The sequence below is a fragment of the Chionomys nivalis genome, chromosome 20 (genome assembly GCF_950005125.1).
Source record: "Chionomys nivalis chromosome 20, mChiNiv1.1, whole genome shotgun sequence".
In the NCBI taxonomy this organism is placed as follows: Eukaryota; Metazoa; Chordata; class Mammalia; order Rodentia; family Cricetidae; genus Chionomys; species Chionomys nivalis.
In genome coordinates, this window is record NC_080105.1 from 30,053,763 (window position 1) to 30,078,737 (window position 24,975).

The 24,975-nt window shown below is 47.4% G+C and overlaps 1 protein-coding gene across 1 annotated transcript in view; it reads left to right on the forward strand.

The window, feature by feature from the left end:
* Nucleotides 1–24,975, forward strand: part of Wwc2 (WW and C2 domain containing 2) — a 169,939-nt gene that overhangs the window by 122,058 nt on the left and 22,906 nt on the right. Inside the window, exons 10-16 of the mRNA XM_057752431.1 lie at nucleotides 4,666–4,755; nucleotides 5,809–6,425; nucleotides 10,222–10,351; nucleotides 10,967–11,047; nucleotides 11,125–11,211; nucleotides 15,934–16,126; nucleotides 18,349–18,513. Coding sequence (XP_057608414.1) covers nucleotides 4,666–4,755; nucleotides 5,809–6,425; nucleotides 10,222–10,351; nucleotides 10,967–11,047; nucleotides 11,125–11,211; nucleotides 15,934–16,126; nucleotides 18,349–18,513 — 1,363 coding nt within the window. The remainder of the gene's footprint in view (nucleotides 1–4,665; nucleotides 4,756–5,808; nucleotides 6,426–10,221; nucleotides 10,352–10,966; nucleotides 11,048–11,124; nucleotides 11,212–15,933; nucleotides 16,127–18,348; nucleotides 18,514–24,975) is intronic.

The following is a 24,975-nucleotide window of genomic DNA, read 5'->3' on the forward strand; positions in this document are numbered from 1 at the left end:
CAGGTTCTGAGTTTAGCCATTGGGGAGTCCTGCTGATGCTCCACGTGGCTGCAGCGCCCTCGTTTTAGGGAACATGAGCGGGTAGTCCGAGGCAGATCTCTACAGACTGCAGGAATTCGACCAAGTTCTCGCTGTTGCCTTGTTTCCCCTTCTCATCCACCTTCCTCTGCTTTCTCTGCCTCGTGGTGAATGAAGAATTAGTTCTGGGTGTGAGGAAGGACCCAGACAGCAAGCACCCACAGGCACAAGAGTAAGGAGACGGGAAGGGTGAGTTACTCGGCTCTGCATTTGTATATTTTAACTTTCCAGCGAAGAGTCACTAGTGGATAGAAAGAGCGGGTGGCCTTTGTGTCTCCTCTGTACAACACCAGTGCATTTTACATTGTACAGCACTTTCTAAATCCTGTGGATTGTTCCCTTCATGTCCCGGGGATTGGTTCCAAAACCTCTCCCTGATACCCAAGCCATAATTCCCCTTTACAAATTGTGTAGTGTTAACAGAAAACATACACATGTCCTCTCAGAAGCTTTGAACACTTTCTAGATTACATAGAATTCCTAACACAAAATAAATGTTATGGAAATAGTTGTCATGCTGTATAGCTTAGGGAACAGTGACAAGAAAAAGGCCCATAGGTGGTCAGTACAAACTCAGTTTTCCTTAGTTGGTTGAATCCTTGATTATGTGACCAGGGTTGTGGAGACTCCCAGTCTCCATGCTCCTCTAACGTGCTCAGTGGACGTCTCTCTTCGCCTTTGCAGCAGGTGAGGGAGTCTGGAAAGGCGCTGGTCCTCCTTTAGCTTTGTTCCAGGGCGACGGGGCGTGTTCATCTTATCCACATTTACAAGCAAGCCGGCATCCTGCTTGTCTTTTTCCATCAGGGATGGTCCGTCCTGGAGTGACTGTTACACTTTGTTTGCACACACATAAAGACTGTCAAACTTCTAGTGGCAGGTTGGGACCCAGCAGGAGCAGGAGCTACATAGTATGTATATACAATAATGATAATATTTAGTGAGAAGCAGCATGGGGTTGGGCCATGTGGGGAATAGACAGTGTGCTTAGCTGACTTCACCTGCACAGCCTGTCTGCCACTGACCCAATAGAAATGAGGAGGCATGTCTGTCTTTTGTTCGTATATCACAGGTTTTCTGAGCCCTCTGGAAGTCCGGCCACTTGGCATAACAAGTGCATGCAAGTTTCCTTTTAGTGTCCGTGGTCAAGGGCAGATCCCATCGCTTTGCTGCAGTGCAAGGGAGGGGGCACTCAGATGTCCCTGTTGATCAGCTGAGCTCCCCCATCATTGCTCACGGTTCCCTTCCACATGTCCTAGGAGCAGAGCCTTCCGCTGCAGTGTGCGCCGGGTCCTCTGCTCCCCAAGCAGACACAGCACAGCAGGGCCTGGCTGTTCTTACGCTTTTGTTTTCTGGACGCTTATCACCTATTCTTTACCTTGCATTCTACTATATAGTCTTATTTTCGCTAGTTGCTTCGATTCAGCTGTCCTTGAACCTGGGTAAGTAAGAGCCTACCCCTGTAAACCATGCCTCCTCCTCCTCTGTGGTAGAGCAGGTGGTGGCCAGCAACACCCTAGGAAGGAGAATTCACCGGGTAACATCGAGCACATTGTCAGCATCAGACCCTCAGTTTCTTGGTGCTGACGCACCAAAGCAAGCTTCCTGCTGCCTTGCTTTAAGCTTTCCTGTTTCCCATCCCATTGTGGGTTTCACATCCTTTCAGGGATGAACTCAAATTGTGGTCTCCAAAGACACTAAACTCACATGATCTCACAGGCATCCTTTGTATCCTGACCCCCGTTTCTGCTGCCGCTGTATAGCACAGCAGTGAGCCCTACAGCAGTGGCAGACAGCTCCCTCTAGCGGTAATAAAGCTTATCTGCACCGAGCTGGACCAAAGAGAAATTGCTCTCCAGTCCTGTACCCCTTTATACTTTGGCCCACAGCACTGGCGCTCTGTAAACTGTGGTTTCCTATAGCTGACAGATCTTTGCTGCTTCACACAAATTCCAAGGGCTCACCCCAAAATCATCAGTGCACCTGGATTACTTAAAAGTTTTTTTGCTAAGGCATCTGAAGATTATTTGAAGCAAATGGGCCAGGCACGTGAGTGCCATCTACTTTTACTTTTTAATGGAAAGGAGACTGCTTTACTATATCGATGACATGAACGCTTCCCAGGTGGAAAGTTGTGAGTTCGGGAGAGGCAGCACCTCCCTCCCTTGGAGTGCTGAGGTAGGCACAGAAAGAGATGGTGGCCTGCTACATTGCCAAGGGCAACCTGAAGGGCAATGAAGAGAATCAGGACGGATACAGGGTGGAGGGGTACCCTTAATGAGCCCCTTTCTCTCTGAGGAAACTGGATGGGCAGGACTGGGAAGGAGCATAGAGAGCCAAGCTCAGGAAGAGGGCCATATTTATAATTCCCTGGGTGTGCAAGACCTTGTCACCTAGCCTGAGGAAGACTTCCAGCTGCCCTCAACTGACAGCTTGATGAGTCCATTAAGGGCAGTAGCTGATGCCCTGCTCCAAGATCTCTGTGGCTTTTCACAGCGCCCTTACCGCCCTTCCGCCCTTCTAGTGGCACCAGCAAGAAGTTTGTATAGAGGAGAGAGGAAGAGCCAATGCCTACCCTCTGGGACCTTAGCGTCATCTGGGGGAGGGAGCATGTGAGCAAGAACACTCAAGTAGAGGCTTTGGGGATGGCTTAGTCAGTAAAGTGTCTGCTTTGTATGCACAAGGGCCTGACTTTCCATCCATAGACCTGCATTCAAAAACTAAAAAAGCCAAACATGGCTACAAGTGTATATTCTTAGTGCAAGGGTGGATCCCGGGGATTAGCTGAACAGGCAGTCTAGCCAGTCCATAAGGGCCAGGTTCAGTGAACCCAACAGTTCAAAAGATAAGATGGGGCTGGAGAGACCACTCGCTGTTCTTGTAGGACATTGTTTCAGTTCCCAGCACCCACATGGTGACTCACAGCTGGCTGTAACTCCAGTCCCGAGGGATCTGACACCCTCTTCTGACCTCCACGGGCAATGCATGCATGTGGTGTACAGACAGAAACACAGGCAAAACAGCCACACATATAAAATAAAAGGAAAAATAAAACATCAACCTCTGATGTACGTGCGCGCGCGTGCACACACACACACACACACACACACGAGAATACACATGAGCACAAAAGCGAGCCAGCCTGCAGGAGCTGGCCCAGCAGCCCCTGAGTGTCATTATGACCTTGAGAACAAAAGACACTATCCTCCGCAATGTTTCCCTTAGGACATGAGAAAATGCCTTTGTATTAATAAAATTGATATTTGATTTTTAAATGTTACTTATTTCTGAAGTATGTCTCCTGTTGCCAGAGGCCCATGTTTTGGCAGTGTTTGGGCTGTCTCCAGACCTTTGTGCCTTCCCAATCAGTTCATCTTTGCGTTAATATCTCTTCCTGATTGAGTTGATTTGTTTAGGAGATTTTAAAAAATAGGCTGCTCTTCTTAAAAATGAAGTTATAAAAGTTATGAAAGAATTAGCCATGTCGGTATTCCAGAAAATGGCAAGAATTACTTTTTAATTGTAACATATAATGGAAATTGTGTTGTCGACACATCAAAGGGATAGGTGCCTATAAATAAAACGTGCCCATCTCCTCACTACCCAAGATGTGTGTAAAATTTCAAAGGGTTGGAAACTGGGAAGATTTTCTTTTCCTCCAAAGCCATGTGTCTTATTGTGTGTATCGCCACCTCGCAGGGCTATGAACAAATGGCGCTGTTCTGTGGCCTGTTGAGCCCTTTCCCAGGCCTTACTCCCCTTGATCCCTTTAACCGCCTTATCAGGTAGACACAGAAGGATCATAAGCATCGTTCACAGCCAAGAAAGGTGAGCCCTGCTAGCCGGTGGCTTTGCCAAAGGATCCCGGGCTCCCAAACAGCAAATCCCAGGCTGGGCACCTAGCTCTGCCTTCCCCGGATGACGCGTCAGGACCCCGGTTGATGGGATTTGTGCAGGCACTAAGCTTTTCCTTGGATGTGTGACCTATTTTGAACTGAATTTGTTTCGAGATAAAATTCTCCAGTACTCTAACTGTATGATAATCTGCTCCAGGTGAGGCAGGATGGAGCTAGGGAGGCGGCTCTCTTGGACTTCCTGGTGAGACTGTAACTCGGCAGGTTAGCCACAGCAGCCTCTTGGATCCATCTCTCTCAGTGCTAAACCTCCCGGGAAATTAGTGTTGGAGTTTTGGTAGTTAAGTGCGATTTCACAGCAATGTCTGCTAAATTCAGTGCTTCCAGTGGCCTTTTACACTCCGCTACCTAATGGTATCCAAATGTTTAGGTTTTTGCTGTGGTCAACGTTGTCATTGTTTTTCCCATGTCTGGGGCCAAATCATTTACCAACTTGAGAAAAGTTTACACTGCCAGCACTTAAAAGTCTTCCTGGCTTTGGGACTGGACATACCCCTCCAGCTCCATTTACCGTGGCTGTGAAGCTCCGCCCCTTGCTGTGGGTGTCCTCTATCAGGTTCGTCCAGATGCCCCTCTTACACATCATTCTGGGATACTGAGTTTTTCTTTTGCTTAGTTTGGGTTTCTAAGTTATCATTTGAAAATTAATTTCTTTGTTTTTTTTTTTTTTTTCTAGATTGAAATTAGAAGAGAAAAGAAAAGAGCTGCTCGGGAAGCTTGAGGAGACTACTAAATTAACTACTTCCTTGTACTCACAGCTCAGAAGGTGAGCATGGCGGGCCTTTGAAGGGAGCGTCTTTCCCAGCACCCAGGCAGGCCCTGGTTCCTCTTTGGTTGGTTTTTGCTGCTTAAAAGTAAACAAATAAGTTATGCCCGCTCCACTAATGTTTAAATCACCAAATTTAGAAACAGATTTCCCTCAAACCCCCCTCCCCCCATAAACTCCATATTTAAGTTTGGAGTGCATTCAGAACTCTCCTGCCGAAGGTGAGGCTCGCCTTGTCTGTCAGTGAGAATGTTGGAAATAGTGTGTTTCTGCCATTACCCCACCTTCATTCACCAAGGGAGACAGAAGAAATCCACTGTGAAATAGCTGCCCGTGACTTTCTTACACGGATTAGAATATTCATTCTTACATGAGGGGGCTCGTGGGTCCGCCGCCCTGTCTTCCTAGCCACGGCTGCGATGCTGACACTTGCTGTCAGCCTTTTCCAGTCTTGTTGAAGTGTGAGGTTGCGAGGATGGCTCTGCAAGTTGACTTACAAGCATGCGTTTGATTTGATTTAAAATTTTAAGGTGTTTCACTGTGGTTGGGTTCAATGATCTCACCATGTCGCCCTAGCTGTCCTGAAACTCACTCGTAGACCAGACTGGACTTGAGCTCACAGAGATCCACTTTACTCGCCTTTATCATTGTCAAATTTTTATATATATAATGGTTATTTACTTTCTCATTTATTTACTGATTTTGGAGACAGGGTCTCTCTGTGTAGCCCTGGCTGTCCAGGAGCTGTCTTTGTAGACTAGGCTGGCCTTGAACTCACAGAGACCCTTCTGCTTCTGCCTCTAAAGTCCTAGAATTGAAGGTGTGCACCGCCAGCACTCCTGGCCAGATGCTGTGTATTGTTTAAAGAGACCAGAATTACTGGGGTGTATGAGGACAGGAAGGTTGCTAATATTCATGAGTGAGTAGGGAAGTCATGGTTCAAACAGCGAGCTCCTATGCCCAGGTTGTAGATGTAACTCCCGGGCATCGCCGTTGCCATTCTCTTCCTGTCTGAAGGAGTCAGTGTGCACTGTGCTGTGCTTTCTTCCCCAGCCTCTCCTCCAGCACACTGTCCATGTCGTCTGGCAGCAGTCTGGGGTCCCTGACGTCCAGCCGCGGTTCTCTGAACACCTCCAGCCGGGGATCTCTCAACTCCCTCAGTTCCAGTGAGCTCTACTACAGCAGCCAGGGCGATCAGATGGACGCAGACTACCAGTATAAACTGGACTTCCTTCTTCAAGAGAAGGGTGGCTACATTCCTTCTGGGCCCATCACCACCATCCACGAGAACGAGGTGGTCAAGTCTCCCAGCCAGCCTGGCCAGAGCGGACTGTGTACCGTGGCAGCTGCAGCCCCCAGCCACACACCCCCACTGACGGAAGCCTCCAAGTCAGTGACGTCCCTCTCCTCCAGGTCTTCTCTGTCATCCTTGTCCCCTCCCGGCTCCCCTCTGGTCTCGGACAGCACATTTCCAGTGTCCCCTCACGACCCCTCCGTGCACCAGTTCTCCGTTGACTTTGAGGACTGCGGCTTGAGCAGCCACTTTGCCGACATCGGCCTTGGTGAAAATCAGGTCTTGCTGGATTCAGACTCAGGAGCATCCCAGTCTCTCTTAGAGGATAAAGACCTTGACGAATGTGCGGGGGAGCTGCTGTATGAAGGAGCAACAGGTAAGTGTTGAGCTTTGCTTTCCCACACAGCCCTGCACCATTTCAGGAAGGACTGGATCACTCATTCCATATAAGGAAAGGGTATGGCTCCCTTCTCATCCTCCAGGGTGTTCATTTGAAGAGCATTCATTCCATACCTAGACTTTCCTTCTCTGTCAAATTAAATTGCCATTCTAGAGAGGGGACATATTTATAGCTCAGTGGTGGTCTTGCCTAGGATGTGCAAGACTCTGGGTTCAGTTCCCCAGAATCACAAAATAAAAACTGGGACTGAAGAGATGGTGAAATCTGTCAGGTGCTTGCTGTGCTAGTATGAAGGTCGGAAAAGCCACTATGGCCACTCACACCTGTAATCCCAGGGTTCGGGAGGCAGAGAGGGGTGGAGTCCTGGGGCTTCCTGCCAGACGACAGAACTTGCTCTGCTGAGCTGCAGGCTCAGTGAGAGACTCTGTCCCAAAAAGTAAGGCGAAGAGTTGCCGAGGAAGACACCAGTGTCAGCCGCTGACCGAGACACACACGCACACCTTTATACACACCTACGTACACAAACATACATGCACATACGAAAACATATTGCCCTCCTGTTGAATAGACTCGACCGTGGGTGCCTGTTCTGTACTCCGGGCCCTCTGTGGGTGGTAGGTGCCTAGGATGTGTTTTATGAGCAGTTCACACTTCCACCTGGACCCTGGTTCAGAAATAGCAAAAAAATAAGGACTTTCTTTTTTAAATTGTCCAAAGCAGAAGAAATCAAAGTCATTAGCATGCCGGCTAATTAGCACAAAGATTTAGTGTTTAGCTTGCTTGGGGAGTTCTATATAAACAGTTTTTGGTTTGTGCCAAACTCCCCTTCTGCCCCAGTTACTTGGTGGCTATAGTCCAGTGTCCAGAGCCACTCTGCCATCTGCTGGCTGCTCTCGCAGCTGCAGGTCCAGGAAGATGGGCCGAGTGGCCCTTGGGATGAGTACCTGTTTATTAATGTTGCTCTCCTGCGAACTGGGGAAGCTTCCAGTGTGTGCCATGGGTTGTAAAGAGCAGAGGGTACCATTGCTGTGTAGTGCTGTCCTGGGTTCTGAGGACAGCCCACTCTCTAGCCAGCATGAAGCTAGGTGAAAGCAAACTCTCGGCTCGTGCTGGGAAGCCCTGTTCAGTCAGCATGTGTCAGCATGTCCCACCATGCAGAGAGGGCAGCCCATGCAGAACCCTGTCCTTGCTGTTTTAAGGAGTGGTTTCTATTGGTGTGCACATGTGTAGGAATTCTAAGTATTAATCAATTGGCCAATCGAGATGCAAGTTGATTTAGGGGTTTCTGATACTGAATGAAGTTTTGTGTTCTTGTTAGTGGCTGGGGCAGAACTGGAGTGGATGAGACCTTCCTACGGTTCGTATGCCTTCTTTCAGGGATGTGCCAATGAATTATAGGTTATTCTATTAAAATAGTGCCCCACACACAAATCCACATGGGAGATGTGTCCATAATGGCTTCCCACAATGGAGAGCCACTGTGGGACCTCACAGGGTCCCGTGGGAAGCAGTACAGTGGAGCAGCCGTGCCTGCATCCTCTCCACCTGCCTCTCTGGTTGTTTTAGGTGAGCATCCATTCTCTCCATTGTTCAGACCCATTCCTCGTCTGTACAGTTACCTCATAGAATTCAAGACCATGCATGGCATCCAAACCTGCCTGGCGCACACGCGCAGTTTGTGTGGTAACTGTTGCCCTGTGTGGTGAGAGGTCATGAACACTGGTGTGCCCCTTTCTCCACACCACGCTGCGGGTTGGGGGGTGAGAGAAGGCCGCATACGTTGTGGTTGCACCGTTCTTATGTGCTTTTGTGCCTTTCAGGGCGTGACACTTCATGACTCTGCCCTTTATGTATTTGGAATATTCTCTAGCGAGTATTTCTCAACATCCCATCAAATGGTGAACCCAGTACATAAAGGCAGATGCTCAAAAAGCAGGAGGGTCCCAAAACCTTCGGCGCAAGGGCCATCACGATGATCCTGAGCCGCCCCCTCCCCCTGCCGCCCTCCAGTTACATGGCTCCCCAGTTCCTAATGCCTGCATTTGGCTAGCACCTGTGTTGATGACGTTGTGGCTGGAGACAGGTGCTGAAGGAAATTCCCACGAAACCATTTTTTAACCTTTTAAGTGTCACACAGCACTGCTGTTAAAGGTGGCCGAGTGCTCGCCTAGTACCTCTGAAGCCTTGGGTTCCATCTCCAGCACCTCAAGGCAGTCACTTGGAAAAACGCACACAAGGGCTTTGTTTGCAGTTAGCTTTCAGTTTCCTGTCTGAAAACAGCAGAAGGTGCGTGTCAGGCCACCGCAACGTCTCCAACCTCGTAAAGGGAGGGGCACTCTTGGAAGGACACTGCTCGTGTTCACAGGTGAAGCCCAGTCCGTTCTATAGACCACCTGCTCTCCCTGGCATCAGTCCCTGCCGGATGACAGAAACCAAGGTGGAATAACTCTGACGTCTTCCCACAGTCAGTCTCTGTCATTGTCAAAGTCAGTTTTCAGACTGCTACGGTTATTCCTGGGGGTGATCAATAAATCATGTCATCACCTTCACCCCTCGCAAAAGGGGGTGGGCAAAGAGAAGGCCCTTCATCATCAAGAAAACAGCATTCCCACTGCCAGAAATGAAAGAGAAAATGCAGCAATCAATCCTGTAATCTGAAGCCTTAAAACTGAAACATCTTAACTGGATGTCAAGTCACGGCTCAGAGGGGCCCAAATGCATACCAATACCGCTCCGCGGGCTCACTCGGGCTCACTAGCGGGAGGATGAAAGAGACTCACGGGCTCGCAGCTTACCGCAGTACAGAGGACAGCTTTAAGTGACTGCGCCTCGCTCCCTGCAGGATGCTGGCGGAGGAATATGAGTTAGAGATAAAAGTGAAGTGGCAGCTGGTGCTAAAGATTCAGTAACATGCAAAAAAGTTTTTCGGTTTCTGTTGTTGCTGTTGTTTTAGTGGTAGTAGCTGGTGAGCATTCATATAAATCAAAGATGTGTTCTCTTTCATTCCTGTTAGGAGAACAGCACAGGAGAAGGAGAAGCGGCATGTAGAGAGAAACGGGGAGCAAGTGCCACCCAAGTAGAAAGAGTGGCAGTGTTTGATGGGGGCACATGGTTGCTTAGCCAGAGTTTGTAGTGGCTCATGGATGCGTAAGACAAGAAGCTGGGGATAATGGGAAGTTGTGTGTCCCTTGCCTGAAAATATTTTACAGCAAGGACCTGTGAAATGGGCCAGTGGGTTCCATCCGAGACTGACAACCTGAATTCCATCCCACACGATGGAAGGAGAGAGCTGTCTCCTGCAAGCTGTCCTCTGACCTCCACACATCCATCACACACACACACACACACATACACCATAAACGTCTGTATTTTTTTTATTGTTTTTAATGGCGGGGGGGGGAACGGTAGAGCACTTGATGCAGAGAACTGGAGTCAGTTCCCAGGTGGCTCACAACTGCAGACCTGGGGATCCAACGCCATCTTCTGCCTTCCATGAGTACTGCATACACATGGTGTCTTTATATAAATGTAGGCAAAACATTCTATACACTTAAAAAAGCTTAAAATAATTTTTTTTAGGCAGAAGCAGAAACAGTTTTTCCCAAGTAACCAAGTCCCAGACAGTGTGAATCCCAGCATCCAGTCTCACCCCATCTAGTAATATGGGGAGCAGCATTCCCTTTAAGAAGAAAGTTGTACTTTGGGCTTCTATGGTGCATTTTATGCTTTTCCCCATAAGAAACTAATGGTGCTGTCGCTTTCTCCACCTTAGATGTGGAAAAGTCATTTCCCAAGAGAGGAGGACTCCATCTGCGTGGAGACAAAACTGCGCGTGTGTCAGCCGCTGCCTCTGACGAGTCCGTGGCTGGAGACAGTGGTGTCTACGAAGCCTCCATGAAACAGTAAGGCCCTTGATGCCTGCCAGGCAGGCTCGTACCCTGTAAGGTGTGGTCCCCTACAAGAAGCGTCCTGCCAGCTGTGAAAATGACAAGCAGATTGCTGTACTCAGAGGCAGCTGACCTGAGGTTTCAGACACTGCTTTTTCTGAGGATCTTGGTGATTGGCCAATGCTGTTTTACACATGGAATGCCTGTTTAGACACATATCTGGAAGCCCCTGAGATAGTGGGATAGCCTCCCGGGACTCAGGAAAGCCAGGCATCGCAAAATTTGTTCCCTAAGCTCAAAGTCAGTTTTTTTTTTTTTTTTTTTTGGTTTTTTTGAGACAAGGTTTCTCTGTAGCTTTGGTGCCTGTCCTGGAACTAGCTCTTGTAGACGAGGCTGGCCTCAAACTCACAGAGATCCGCCTGCCTCTGCCTCCCGAGTGCTGGGATTAAAGGCATGTACCACCACCGCCTGGCTCAAAGTCAGATTTTTGATGGAGCTGAGGAAGCCTGAATCAGTAGCTTCCACGGGAATCAGTTCCATGGAAGTGGGATGGGAGGGCCGCTAATGTCGCCCTTGAAAATGAGAGAAGGCAAAATCCACTTTACTGACTGTCCGCCTGCTCCTGCCTAGGCCTGGTGAAGTGGAGGACATGCCCTACAGTGAAGAGGACGTCACCATTGTGGAGACTGCCCAGGTGCAGATAGGACTCAGGTGAGCCGGGGAGGGTGGGGGAGGGGCCTGGCCAGTGGCTGTGGTTACTCTGCTTGACTCTTTGTCTCTTTTGACAGATACGACACAAAAAGCTCAAGTTTCATGGTGTTTATAGCACAGCTCCGAAATCTCCACGCCTTCCTTATACCTCATTCTTCAAAAGTGTAAGTTAAGTCAGAAAAAAACAGCAACAACAAAACAAACTGAGGAGCTTAAAACTTTCTCCTCACAATAATTCCGCATTTGAGCAAACAGTTCATCAAAATGAGGATATGGCGGGAGGGCGGGCGACTCGAGAGATGGCGTAGCGGGTAAGCGTTCCTGCTGCTCTTCCAGGGGACCCACATTAGACAGCGTCCAACCACCCATAACTACAGTTCCGGGGCACCAGCGCCCTCTTGGGCCTCTGCAGATACCAACAGATGGATATACACAGATACACATAGTTAAAAACAAAACAAAAAACGAAGGCTATGGGGAGAAATAGCCAGGCTGATTGCATCTGAAGCAACCGTAGGAAAAGATGAGGAGGGAAATGTGGGCAAAGGGAACTAGGATTAGCTCTTCTCCCGATGGCTATGGCTAAGATTAGGAATCAAAACTTTATATACAGTTTCTTTCCTTGACAGAGGCTGTGTTGGGACCCGATTGCTGGAAATATGATTTCAGTTTTTATTATGGCATAGTCGTGGCTACTGTCAGTTTGGAGAGATTTTTTTCTGATGTCATCATGGCTGTGTAGTGATTACATCAAGCCCGCCACAGAAAACAGTCTGTGTTGCATGAAGGAGCGTGTCTTCACCACCCGTGGTCACTTCCAGTGACCAGTGATTGCTCAGCTGCAGTCCCATTACCGTGTTAGACCAAGAACTCCAACAAAGTGCTGATATAATTCTCCACCACCCATTGCCTCGGGGGCTACTTCCTGAGAGAGCTGTTTTCTCAGCTGCACCCCGCCAGTCTCCTAGAGCCGGGGTCTCAGTGACTCTAAGAAGAGCACATGGAGGTGTGACACAGAGTACCACATCTGCATGTCTACCTCCTTTCTGAACACGGCAGGACAGAGACAGAGATAGAACAGCAGCGGAGTGATCCCCATGACTCCATATCCTGCCAGGCGGCTGTCTCCTTAATGACTGTGTCTTCCTCAGAGGCCAGGACTCTGACGGGGTACGTGTAAGAATCCTAGGTGTTTACTAACAGGTTACTGTTAAGTTCACTTCCCTACAGATTGGGGGGAAGTGCAGAGGCGGAGCTAGATGGAGATTGTTCGGTGCTAACAGAAAGGTGGTTGAGTATGGACAGTCATTGAAGCATCACAGGATCCAGGAGGAGAGCAGGCTCAGAGGACTTCCTGAAGTAGAGCATGGGGACCCACTTCATCATGATTAGCAAGGGAGTAGGCGTGAGGTGGCCCCGGCTGCGTCAACAGAGCACATTTGGGGAAGACAGGCTCATTTCCAGTCTCTGTGATAGCAGAGAATAAGGTCTTTAATAAGCCAGGTCAGAGTTAGCAGGACTGGGGGACGGAACAGTGAGAACCAACTACTGTGTGCCTACACTCGTGTCCTACATATATGTCTGTGTACCATGTGTGTTCCCGGTGTCCAAGGAGATCAGAAGAGGGCATCAGATCCCCTGGAACTGGAGTTACAGATGGTTGTGAGCCACTGTGTGAGTGTTGGAAACCAAACCCAGGTCCTCTGCAAGGGCAGTAAATGCTCTTAACTGTGGAACCATCTCTCCTGCCCATGTCCTTTCTTTATTTTATTTAAAACATTATTTTATGTGTATGGACCTTTGCCTGCACAAATGTTTGTGTACCATGCGCAGTCTGTGTTGCCCATGGAGGCCAGAAGAGGGCATCAGATCTTCCAGAAGTGATGCTGTAAGCAGCCATGTGGGTGTGGGACCCTAACCTGAATCCTCTGGTAGAGCAGCGAATACTTGAACCACTGAGCTATCTCTCCCAGACGCTATGCCTTTTTCTCACATATGAGTGTTCTATCTTGCCAGGCAGTGGTGGTGCACACCTTTAATCCCAGCACTCGGGAGGCAGAGGCAAGTGGATCTCTATGAGTTCGAGGCCAGCCTAGTCTATAAGAGCTAATTCCAGGGCAGGCTCCAAAGCCACAGAGAAACCTTGTATCGAAAAACAAAACAAAAAAACAAACAAAAAAAAAATGTTCTATCTTGTTTATACCAGCCATCCTTTAGGACCTTCATGAGGCATGGTGGCCCCAGGGTAAGGCAGGAGCCAGCTGGCCGTGTAGCATAGACTTCTGCTCCCCAGTCACTTCACTTGTCTACTTGGTCTGAACTTCCTGAGATGTAGCAGCGTTTTCTTAAAGTCATATGTAAGCCTGAATAATGACACCACCAAAAGTATCACCACACACCATATTCTGAAGTGTTCCTTAGTTCCGAGTATTTGAGGACTTTGTTGTCCTTTCTTTAACTTTAATTTTCTTTCTTTCTTTCTTTTTCTTCCTTCCTTTCTTTTTGTTTCTTTTAATTTAAACTTCATTATTTAAAAAGTTACAAATAAAAAACATCACCAATCAAAGTTTGCCAGATCCAGAGACCGTATAACTCAATGAACTTCTATGCAGTTAGAGAAGCCATACAGAACAGGAGCCGTGGAGCCTTCATACTGGATTTTATACTTTCCGTATTGAAGATAAATTTATGTTCTTAGCCACCAACAAAAATGAAAAATCTATAACGGAGTTGGAATTTACACGTCCTCTCTCATGAGCCATGTTCCTTGCCCACATCCGGTCCTTCCTCTCCCCTTACTGCTGAGCCTTTCTTGTGCACTTTTCTACCTGGTAACCTATGCCCACAGGTACATTCGTTTGTGTATGTACATGTATTACTGGTTAGATTCCACGTGACTGAGAGCCTGTGGGATTTTCTTTCTTTCTGAGATTGTGGGACCTTGCTTAATACTGTATTTCTAAGTCCATCCATTTTCCTGAAATTTTTGTGATTTCATTTTTCTTTAGAGCTGAATAGTTAGTCCTAGTTGTTCATCAACACAAGAATGGATAATGTGTGTGTGTGTGTGTATGCGCGCACGCATGCACTATTCATCTCTAAAGGAAAACAGTTTTGGGTTTTTGAGAGATCTCATATATTCCGAGGTAGCCTCAAACACCTGATCCTCCTGCCTCCACCTCTCAGGTGCTGGATCAAGGCTATGGGCTACCATGCCTGGCTCTAAAACTATTTTTTGACACTAATTATAACAAATTAAAGCTGGTGTTCAGGTAGTTGGTGACAGCTTGACTGGCTCTGGTCGGAGAGGTCTCTCTTGTAGCAGAGTGGGTAGCAAAGTGCCCTTATCTGTAGTTCCTTTGCTTTCTCTCCTCCTCTTCCTTCTCCTCCATCTCCTCCTCTTCCTTCCCCTTCTCTTCCTCCTCTCCCCTTCCCTCCTCTTCCTGTTCCTCCTCCTCTCCCTCCTTCTTCCCTTTCCTCTTCCTCCTCCTCTCCCTCCTCCTCTTCCTCTTCTTCCCTTTCCTCTTCCTCCTCCTTGCCCTCCTCCTCTTTCTTCTTAATATTTATTCATTTTGATTTTATGTATAGGGGTATTTTGCCTGCACGTATGTCTGTGTACCACATGCATACCTGGTACACACAGAAGCCAGAAGAGGGCTTTGAGTTCCTGGAACTGCAGTCACAGATGATTGTGAGCTGCCATGTGGGAGCTAGGAACTGAAGCCAGGTCCTCTGGAAAGCAGTCCCTGCTCTTAGTCCCTGAGGCATCCCTCCAGCCCCTGCCTCCGCTTCTAGACCTCGTCAGCTCAGCCCTGTCGCTGTGGAAGCATCTTGAGATGCGCCAGACACTTAGATGGTAGGTGTAGAGTAGCTGAGACCTGAAGGCGGAAGGCACGGACACCACCACTTCCTTCCATTGCCCTCTCTAGCATGAAGGCAAAAGGAAGAAAGATTCGTTTCTCCTGAGCTTGCAGCCCTGGGAGGAGCCTTTCATCATCTGCCACTGGAGTTTAGTGCTGAATCTTTGTCATCAGTGTTGACATAAAATTAAAAATAACGAGAACTAAAAGTTTTGGGTCTGAATTTACAGATTTCTCTAACTAGAAAAAAGGGGCATATTTTAGACTATCAATTAGACGGGAATGGGAAGCAGAGAGATTTAGTGGATTTCTCTCTCTGAATTAGGAGGAAACTCCCTCAGGCTGCTTCCCGATCTGTGAGTCTTTATAGATTGTCAGAGAACTCCCGGAGGAGCAGGGGGCACGGTGCCGCTGTGCTTCACAGTCTTGCCTTTGCATTCGCACAGCATGCGGTCCTTCTGCGCCTTTCGCACTGCTCCCCTCCGGAGATGCTAGACAATGGTATTTTGGAGCTGCGGCTTCATCTGTTTTCCATCCTGTTAACAATATGCTCCTTAGCCTCTCTTTGTCTCTGGTAGGGTAATATATTCCGCTCCTCAGCTTGTTCCTCAACAATCTCTTATTTGATGATCAGGATGAGGGTTCTTGGAGAGAAACCCACCAGTGCCTGCATTAGCGTGTTCCCACCTCCTCACCTCAGAAACAACTTACTTATAAGTTGATGTGTGTGTGGGATGAGGGGTGTCAGCCCTGAGACTCTTCCCCCTGGCTCCCCACCACGCCTTTGCTGTAATCTCATGGTGATGACAGGCTGGATCTTTGGTGTTTCAGGGCCCAGCGGGCACGGGTGAATAAGAACAGAATGTCTGCAGCTGCGCATGGGCGCACTATGGCCGGGCACTTTGATCTGATAATGCTCGCCGTGTTTCCTCGTTTTCTCTCTCTGATGGCTAATTGCGGATGACAGCTGCGGACCCACGGTAACCGAAGCACCCAGGAGATTCATTCCGTTCTTGTTCTTCGCAGGTATTTTAGGGTTGCTGTGCTTCCCTCCTCGGCAGATGTGAGCTGCCTATTTCGAACAAAAGTCCATCCACCCACGGAATCCGTGCTGTACAATGATGTGTTCAGGGTGGCCATCTCTCAGGCGGCCCTGCAGCAGAAGACCCTGAGAGTGGATCTTTGCTCTGTCAGTAAACATCGCAGGGAAGAATGCCTGGTAGGCGCCTTCCCATCGCTCTCAGAGAACAGTGTCTTATTATGGCTCTGCCAGCAACAGCTACTGCGGTTTTCCTTTTAACATTTATTTATTTATCTGAATACGGCTGTGTTCACGTGCCAAGGCACGCACGTGAAGGTGAAAGGGTAACTCGGGGACTTAGTTCTCTCCTGTCACCATGGAGGTTAAAACACAAGTCACCCGGCTTGGTAGCAAGCATCTTTACCCACTCAATCATCTCACCAGCCCTGGTTTTCTTTTTTTCTAAAATGTTTTTCTCCCATTCCAGATCTTTAAAATCTGCTTATAAGTCATAAGGTTCCGTAAAGCTTGACTTTCCAGTCCTGTTGTTTGACTATGGAAGAACTTTGCCTCTGCCACGTCTGTCTCTATGGACGGGGCTTGCACCTCCCGATGCTAACCGCGGATGTGGAGTGCTTCCTATATAAAGCTCCTTGAAGGCTTAAAACCTGGAACAGTATCATGGAAGTCCGATGGTAGAAAATGTGATTCCTTGGCTGGAGAGATGGCTCGGAGGTTAAGAGGATTGACCGCTCTTCCTGAGGTCCCGAGTTCAATTCCCAGCAACCACATGGTAGCTCACAATCATCTATGATGAGGTCTGATGCCCTCTTCTGGCATGCAGGCAAAACACACAGACAGCACACTGTATAAATAATAAAGGTTTTTAAAAAAGAAAAGAAACTTGATTCCCTCCATTTGGGGATGAACAGCTACCAAAGTGGGGTGCTCCTAGTAAATGATGGAGCTGGGGATCCACAATCATCCCATCGCATTCACTGACTCAAACTGAATTAAGCAAGACCCTGAGTGTATGGTTTCTGTGCTCAGCCCATTTGCCTCTCCACCGCATTAGGTCATCCACGGGATTACTACTGGTTGAAGCATGTGACTAAAAGGGATCAGGGACAGAAACTGTGTGTTTAGCATGCTGTCCTGCACCGTTGGGTTTCCGTCTCCCCCTAGATGGCCTGCTCAGGTGCAGGCAACCAGACAGGAGCCCTGTGGTCAGAGCAGCCGTGTCTTTCTGGTCCAGTAGGAGACAGACTCATATTTAACGATGACCACAGGGAAAGGATGATATTTTCCCTTTTCTTCCGTATTTTGAAGAAAAGAGAGAAATACTGTCTCATAATCAAATTAGAATGGCACCAAGATCGTCCTGTTGGCCTCAGACAGGCGTCAGTACCGTGGCCACCATGCTTGCTTGCTACGTGTCAAAGGCTCCGGTAAGATTACTAAATATGTAATGTGTTCCTTGGTACCTTTTGGAAGCAGCGGAGCTGAGATTAGACTCTCACTGTGGCTGTGAGGCTCTGAAGTTGCTTTTATCGTTCCTTTTTTTTTTTTGCCTTCTGGTAACTGACGGATTAAAAAAAGCTCTTGCTACATACTCATTCAAGAGCAAAGCAGTCTCAGTTTCTCAATAATGAATGTGTTGTCATAATCAAGTCCCTCTTCTGACATATTAAAAGAAGCACTTTGGTTTCTACTTAGTCATTTATTCATTTATTTTTTTTAATTCCATTTAAATATAATTCTACATTTAGAAAGAGTTATGTGCTTACTCATTGAGGAAATTAGTTGAGAAAGTTTAGCATTACAGAATAATCCCAGGATTGCTAGTTTGATTGGGCATTATTTTTTAACTGAGTCATAGCTAAAGATATCGATATGCCCAGATTTTTAAAAACCCACTGGTCCTGCACAGGGCAGATGGCCAGCCCCATGGGCCGAGAGCCTGAGGATCCAGGTCCAGAGCACAGCACATGCGTGGTGCATGCCTTCAGCCCCACACTGGCGGGTAAAGGCGGGTGGATCCTAGGACCGTGACCCCAGGTTCAGCGAGAGACCCTGTCTATTGCAAATAAATTAACAATAGTAGAGAAGAAATTGAGGGAACTATCCTGCGTCTACTGCACATAGGTGTGTACAGACACGAAAGTGCACGCACACACACTCAAGCACTCACAGGCGCACATGAGCACAAACACAGGTGCATGTGTGCATGTACACGTGCACACACACACATACATGCACCCAGACATACACATATGCACAGCCCGTGCTTTATGTCACCAGTCGTGTGTCGAATCTGCTTTAAGGCAAGCTCGCCCGGTCATACTTTGCCTTACCAGAGAGCACAAAGACGAATTGACACGTTTCATTTCTCTCCCTTTATTTCTTCCATTTTTCCATAGGCTGGGACTCAGATCAGCCTGGCAGATCTACCATTTTCCAAGGAGATCTTCATGCTGTGGTATAATTTACTTCCTTCCAAGCAAATGCCTAGCGAAAAGAATGAAGAAGAAAAGGAGGCGCCTGTCGTCCACTCAGAGGAGCCGGGCCTGGGTCCTATAGACCTGGTGAGTCACCTGGAAGGCAGCGCAGCACGGTGGAGAGGCAGAAGTGCAATGTGGGAGCCGGCTGTGGAGGCCAGCGGGCCTGCTGTCACTCATGAGGTTTTCTTCCTCCTTTCTCTGCCCCTCTCTGCTCCCAGCAGCCTTTCCAGGGTAGATTCAAATGGGACCTGCATCATACCTCCACAAATAAAGAGTATTTGAGGCTTTGGGTTTTGGTTTTGCAGGACAGGGTTTCATTATGTAACAGCCTTGACTGTCCTGGAGCTGGCTTTGTAGACCAGGCTGGCCTCGAACTCATATAGATCCACCTGCCTCTGCCTCCTGAGTGCTGGGATTAAAGATGGACTCCGCCCCCCTCCCAGAGGCTTGAGTAAAGTAGTATTGTCATGGTCCCAGGAGAAGCCCCCTTACCTGTGGCGTCTCTGTCACTTCTCCCTGCTCTGGAAGTTTGCTCATTCTTGGCATTTCGTATAACTGAAGAAATGCGAGGTTTGCTCTCCTCCGACCCACTGCTTGCACTCAGCCGAGTAGTGTTGAGGCCAGGGGCAGTGTTAGTGAACCGCTCTAGTGCAGGCGTCCCAGTTTGCTTCCCCCTCCTCCACCGATGTGCACTGAGGGCTTCCTACATCTGGATTCCTGTGAATGGGGCTGCCATGAAAACTGGTCCCCCGGTGTTCGTGGGGACATGTGTAGACTGCACTTGCCGGGGCACAGAGTAATTATCCTCAAAATATATAGAGTAGTTGCTTTTTACTATTGAATTATAAAATGTGTATGTGTGCAGAAAGTGTGCATGTGTGTGTGTGTGTGTGTGTGAGAGAGAGAGAGAGAGAGAGAGAGAGAGAGAGAGAGAGAGAGAGAGAGAGAGAGAATATATGTGTGTCAGGGTCTCAGCCACAGGCTGGCCTCTAACTCTGCTATCCTTCTACCTCAGCTTTTCTGTGTGCTGGTTCATAGGTGTGTGCCCCCACATCCAGATTTCTGTCTTGGTACAAGTCCCTTTTCAGGTAATTTTATTGCAGAGATTTTTTTTTTCTCATTTTGCAAGGTGTCTTCATTCTCTTGTTAGCAGTACGAAGGCTTATTATGACTTGGATGAAATGCACCTTGTCTTTTTCCCATCCCGTCTTCTCTCCTTTTGTTCTGTTTGTGTCGTAGCTAAGACTAGCATCGTGGCATAAAGATTTATCCAATGTCGTCCTTATAAAGTCTTTCATATAGACATCTGATCCATTTGGGTTATTTACCAGCCTGTGGGGGGGGGGGGGGCGGGACGTGTTTCATCCATTTGTGTGCGAATGTATAATTGTGTCTCCCGGAGCTTCCCACTGGTGGGATCCCATGCAAACTCAGGTCTTGTTTTCAGGGCAGCACTGGCCCGACAGAGCCCTTCCCAGCCCTCTTGCGGTATTGTAGTGTATGTTGTGGCCAAGGCACAGAGGCAAGAAATCCAGGTCACAGAAAGGAAGTAGTAACCTGTGGTCCCGACAGGGCTGAGACGACAGATCCTGGGGTTCCCTAGCCAGACAGCCTCACCTGCTTGGCGAGCCATCCATGAGCACTTGAACACATGTGCAAATGCACACACACAAGGAGTGGCAAAAGCAGACATCTTTATCTTATTCCTGATTTTGTGTGTTTGTGCCACATCACGCATGCATGAGTGCACAGTGCCTGTGGAGGCCAGAAGAGGGCATCAGATCCCCTGGAGCTGTGAGCAGCTTGATAGGGATTCTAGGGACTCGGGTCCACCTGATCTGGAAAAGCAGCAAGCGCTCTCAGCCACGGAGCATGGCTCCAGCTCCGGCTCCTAATTTTACAGGGAAGTTTTCACCATGGAATGATGAAGGGTTTTTCAGACATACCTTTTATCAGATTGAGAAAGACTTTTTTTCTTAGGTACTTGAATGTTTTTAATCATTAAAGACTTCTTGAATTTGCCAGATACTTTTTTTTTTAATCTGCTTGGATTTCCATATAATTCTCCATCCTTCATTCAATTGTTGTTGTTTTATTTTAGGTGTTAAATTAATCTTGCATTCTTGGGGTAAATCTTACTTGATTTAAAAACAAAACAAAACAAAAACAAAAAAGCCCTAGTATGTGTTGTCTTTTGTGTGTTTGTTTCTTTGAAATAAGCTTGCTAATACTTTGATGATGATTGCTTTCTTGTGTCTATTTCCTATTATGTCTTTGTGGTTCTGTGTGTGTGTGTGTGTGTGTGTGTGTGTGTGTGTGTGTGTATGTATCCACTATGTGTGCATGTGTATTGAGGCCAGAGGACAACCTCAGGTGTCAGTCATTTTAGGCATGATCCATCCTGGTTTGTTTTTGTTTTTAAACAATTCTCTCACTGGAACTGGGGTTCACCAACTTGGCGAGGCTGGCTGAGCAGCTAGCCAGGAGATCCAGCTGTCTTTGCTTCCCCAGTGCTGGGATTACAAGTGGGCATGGACTTTGAATGGTGTTGGGGGTCAAACAAAGGTCCTCATATTTGTACCGCAAGCACTTTACCTACTGAGCCATCTCCTCTGCCCTCAGAGAACGCGCACTGAAGCAATCCCTCCTCGTCTCCATTTAGGAGGAATTTGGGAGAATATTGCTACTAATTTTTTAAAAGTCTGATGGGTCCAGCAGCCACATGGGCCTTGGCTGTGAGAAGTCTGGTTCAAAATTCAAGGTCTTATTTGTTCTGACTCTCAGAGTGTTGGTCTTGAATTCGTTTGGTGTCTTTGCCTTTTTAGGAACGTTCTTATTTCACAAGACCATCTTAATCTGTTCATATATAACAGCTCATATTTTCTCATAATCGACTTCCTTGCTGAAAGGTTCTAAGAGGTTGAGCTGTTAAAAGCTAGGCCCATAACCGAAACACCAAGAGACCCTACCTCGTTCATGCCAAAACTCAGTGTTGCAAACCTCCCGCTGTTTTTCCTGATCAGGCCAGCTACAGGTTTGCTAATGTTTGGGGCATTTCTGAAGAACCAACTTAGATTTTACTTGCTGTGAGTTTCCTCCTTGGTCTGCTGTTCCCTTCTACTTGCTCTAGGATGTGTTCTTCAGGTGGGAAGTTGGGCTCTTGTTAAGGTAAATGCTTACAGCCCTAAGTACCCTGACAGCGCCGCTTGAGCCTCCCAGGCGTCTCTCTCCTCTCATCTCAGGTTTCTCAACTAACTGCCTTAGGCTTCTGCCTGCTTGGGAAGGTTACTTTCTGCATATTCCTTAGTTTCTCATATTCCCTTCTGTTGCTGGTCTTTAATTTTATCCCGGTGTGACCAAAAAGCCACACTTAGCATGACTCAAGTCCTTTTGAATTTATTGAAGCCACTTTTATGGCCTCGTATATACTAGAGAATGTCTTGTGTACACTTGAGAAAGATTCTTGTTGAGAATTTTCTACGGACGTTTGTTAGTCCTGCCTAGTTTATAGTGCAGTTACATGAATTTTACTTCACTTTTTACCGTCTTCTAACCTCTATCTCTGGTGTTTATTTTACGGGAAAGGAGGGTGGAAAGATTTGTAACAAAGTGCACAAACCTTACCCAAACAGTCAGAATTTATGGCAAAGCAATGACACCTGTGTAACTCTGGCTCACATTGAATCACAGTGCGTTTCTGTCGCCTCAGAATCTTCGCTTGTCCCCCATCCTGCTATTACCACAGTCTCCCAAAGAAAACTTCCCCCATTCCTTTGTCTGTCCTACGTGACTTTGAGTTTGTTGTGATTGGAGTCTGCTCCTGTGTCTGTCATCTTTTGAAACTTGCTTGTTACTCTATGTAGTTTATAGCTCCTGTACTCTCATTGCTCGGCGATGTTTTGCTGTATCTCAGCTTATCTGTTCTATTGCTGCTGAGCATCCCAGTTGTTCCTAATTTGGGCTTGTTGCGGTGTTGCTATTAATTTGTGTACATATAGTCGACGAAACTCCTGCTGTCCTCTTTGACTGTTCTGGTGTGTGCGCAGCACTAGCTTGGGTCTTTCATTGTCACTTCCCTGAGTATAAAATGCACACCGCTAAATGGGGGTTACCTTTTGCAAAGCGTATATTCTAGTTTTTAACTCATTTTCTTTTGTATTTTGTTGTATTTTGATCTGAGTCCATACGTCTGGAAATGAGTATTGGAAAATAAATCTCTCACGCGTGTCTGTTACTTTCTATGACTTACCTTTCCAATTTCATAATGTCATCTTTGGGTGAATGGAAACACTCGGTTCTAATGAAACTGCCTGACAATTTTTCCCATTAGGCTCCATCCTTTCCTTTTTAAGAACTACTTGCCTGCAGGGTGTGAGGATTTTTGTTTGTTTGTTTGTTTTTGGTTTTGTTGTGGGATTTCAAGATAGTATTTCTCTGTGTAGCTTTGGAGCCTGAACTCACTCTGTAGATCAGATTGACTGTGAACTCACTAAGATCCACCTGTCTCTGCCTCCCGAGTGCTGGGATCAAAGGCATGCGCCACCACCGCCACCCAGCTCGGATTTTTTTTTCTTTCGGATTTAGTGTGTAATCCTTCTGAAAATAATCTCTGCATAGGATGTGAGGTGACCGGTCCTGATAGCTGACTCATCTGGCATCATGGGAGCTTGGGTCATAGTCATTGAAGGGTTTTCTTCCTGTGTGTCTGTATGTACTGTCTGGACCTTGCCGTCCATCCCTGCAATGTGTTCTTGCTTCACCTAGTTTCCTGATGCTGCTCCCATCTCTCTTGGCTGTTTAATTGATTGGTTTTTAATTTACATAATTATGTTTGGTTCTCTCTCAGTGTCTCCGTTTCCTCCGTGCTGTTCACGTCACTGACCATTCCACCACGTGGGTGACTTCCTTGTCTGGATCCTGAGCTGATTTCTTTTCTTTACGGATCTGCTGATTTGAACCCTCTAGATGAACGCTGTTTCTTTTCAGAAGGACCCTGGGGTCTTTTTCTGGCATGTCAGCTAACTCACCCTGTGTTTCCGGTGCTGGCGTGTCTTGGTGGATGGAGTGCTGCCATACTGGCGGCTGGCTTGTGCCAAGACATATTGTACCGTGCCTTCTGTTTCACACATCCGATGGTAGGCACCACGTCCTCCGCTCTTTTGTTTTTCCCTCCTTTCCCCACTGCTTTGTTTCATCTTCATAACTCCTGGTGAGTTGCTCTTGCTCAGATACTGCTTTGAGCGGTGGGAGGAGCTGACCGAGGTACCAGGTGGGGTGGGGTGCCAGTTCCCCATCACCAGCGGGGGACACTTGAGCACCTTACTGTGTCCCCCGTAGGGCCTTATGATGCTGGCTGGGAGAAATACAGTTTATAGTCTTTTTAGGCTAAGAGTATCCACATTTAAGTAGTGAGGTGAGAGGTAGGGGGAGCAGAGAGTAAAAGTGAAAGGAAAGTGTGTGGCTACTAGGTTAAAACCCAGCAGAAAATGCTGTGTATTATGTTTGGAAAAAGGAAGGACAGACATAAAACCTTTTCCGTGGTTGTACCAACTACAACTAAAGTACAAAAACATTCACAATAAAAATTTAAATATAGTTAAGATTTAAAGCAACCTTTCTAAATCTGCAATCATTTAATACAGTTCTTCATGTTGTGGTGACCCCCCAGCCATAAAATTATTTTTATTTCTGCTTCATAACTATATTTTTCTACTGTTATGAATTGTAATGTAAACATCTGTTCTCTGATGGTCTTAGGAGACACCATGAAAGGGTTGACCCCCAAAGGGTCGTGACCCACGGGTTGAAACTGCTTTTTTTCTTTCTCTTTCTTTTTTTCTTGCTTTTTTTTTTTTTTTTTTTTTTTTGACAAGGTTTCTCTGTAACAGCCCTGGCTGTCCTGGAAGGAGTACTATCTTTAAAATAAAAATAAGAAGGCAGTAAAATGAACTAGAAAGTACTGTGCCCTTTGTGTGTTTCCCTGTTGGAGAAGCGTGGGTTTTTTCCCCTTTGCTTGTTTTTCTAATCAGACCCTGCAGGTTGTGACAAGGAGAGCTGCTAGTCCCAGCAGTTCAGCAAAATTAAGCCGCTGTGTCCTCCGGAGGAGGTTTGTGGCCAGACTGTTTTCTGCCAGGCTCCCTCAGTCTGATTTCCTCGGAGTGAGCGTTACCACCCTGTGCCTGGTGTTTGGGTGCTCAGTGGGTGTGCAAACCCCATAGAGCCCACCCACCTGTGTCACCTTTGTTCAGTTCAGCAGGATGCTGCCTCAACTTCTGCCACCAGCTTCTTGTGGCCCTGGTCTGAGGGTCCCTGTCTAGCTTGTCCTTGTCCTGGCAGTGGCCATGGTATCAGAGGGTGGAGAGCATCAAGGCTCAGCCGACTTCAGACCCCTTTATCAAACTGGGTCTCCACAGCCTGTGCTGATCCGCGGGGTACTGTTCTGTGGTGTGGACCTATGGCCCTCAGACTTCCATAATGTGCTCCCGCTTTTCCTCACGGCGCTCTCAGCTCAGCCTCTGGTGTCAGGTTCCAAGGGTGCAGACTGCT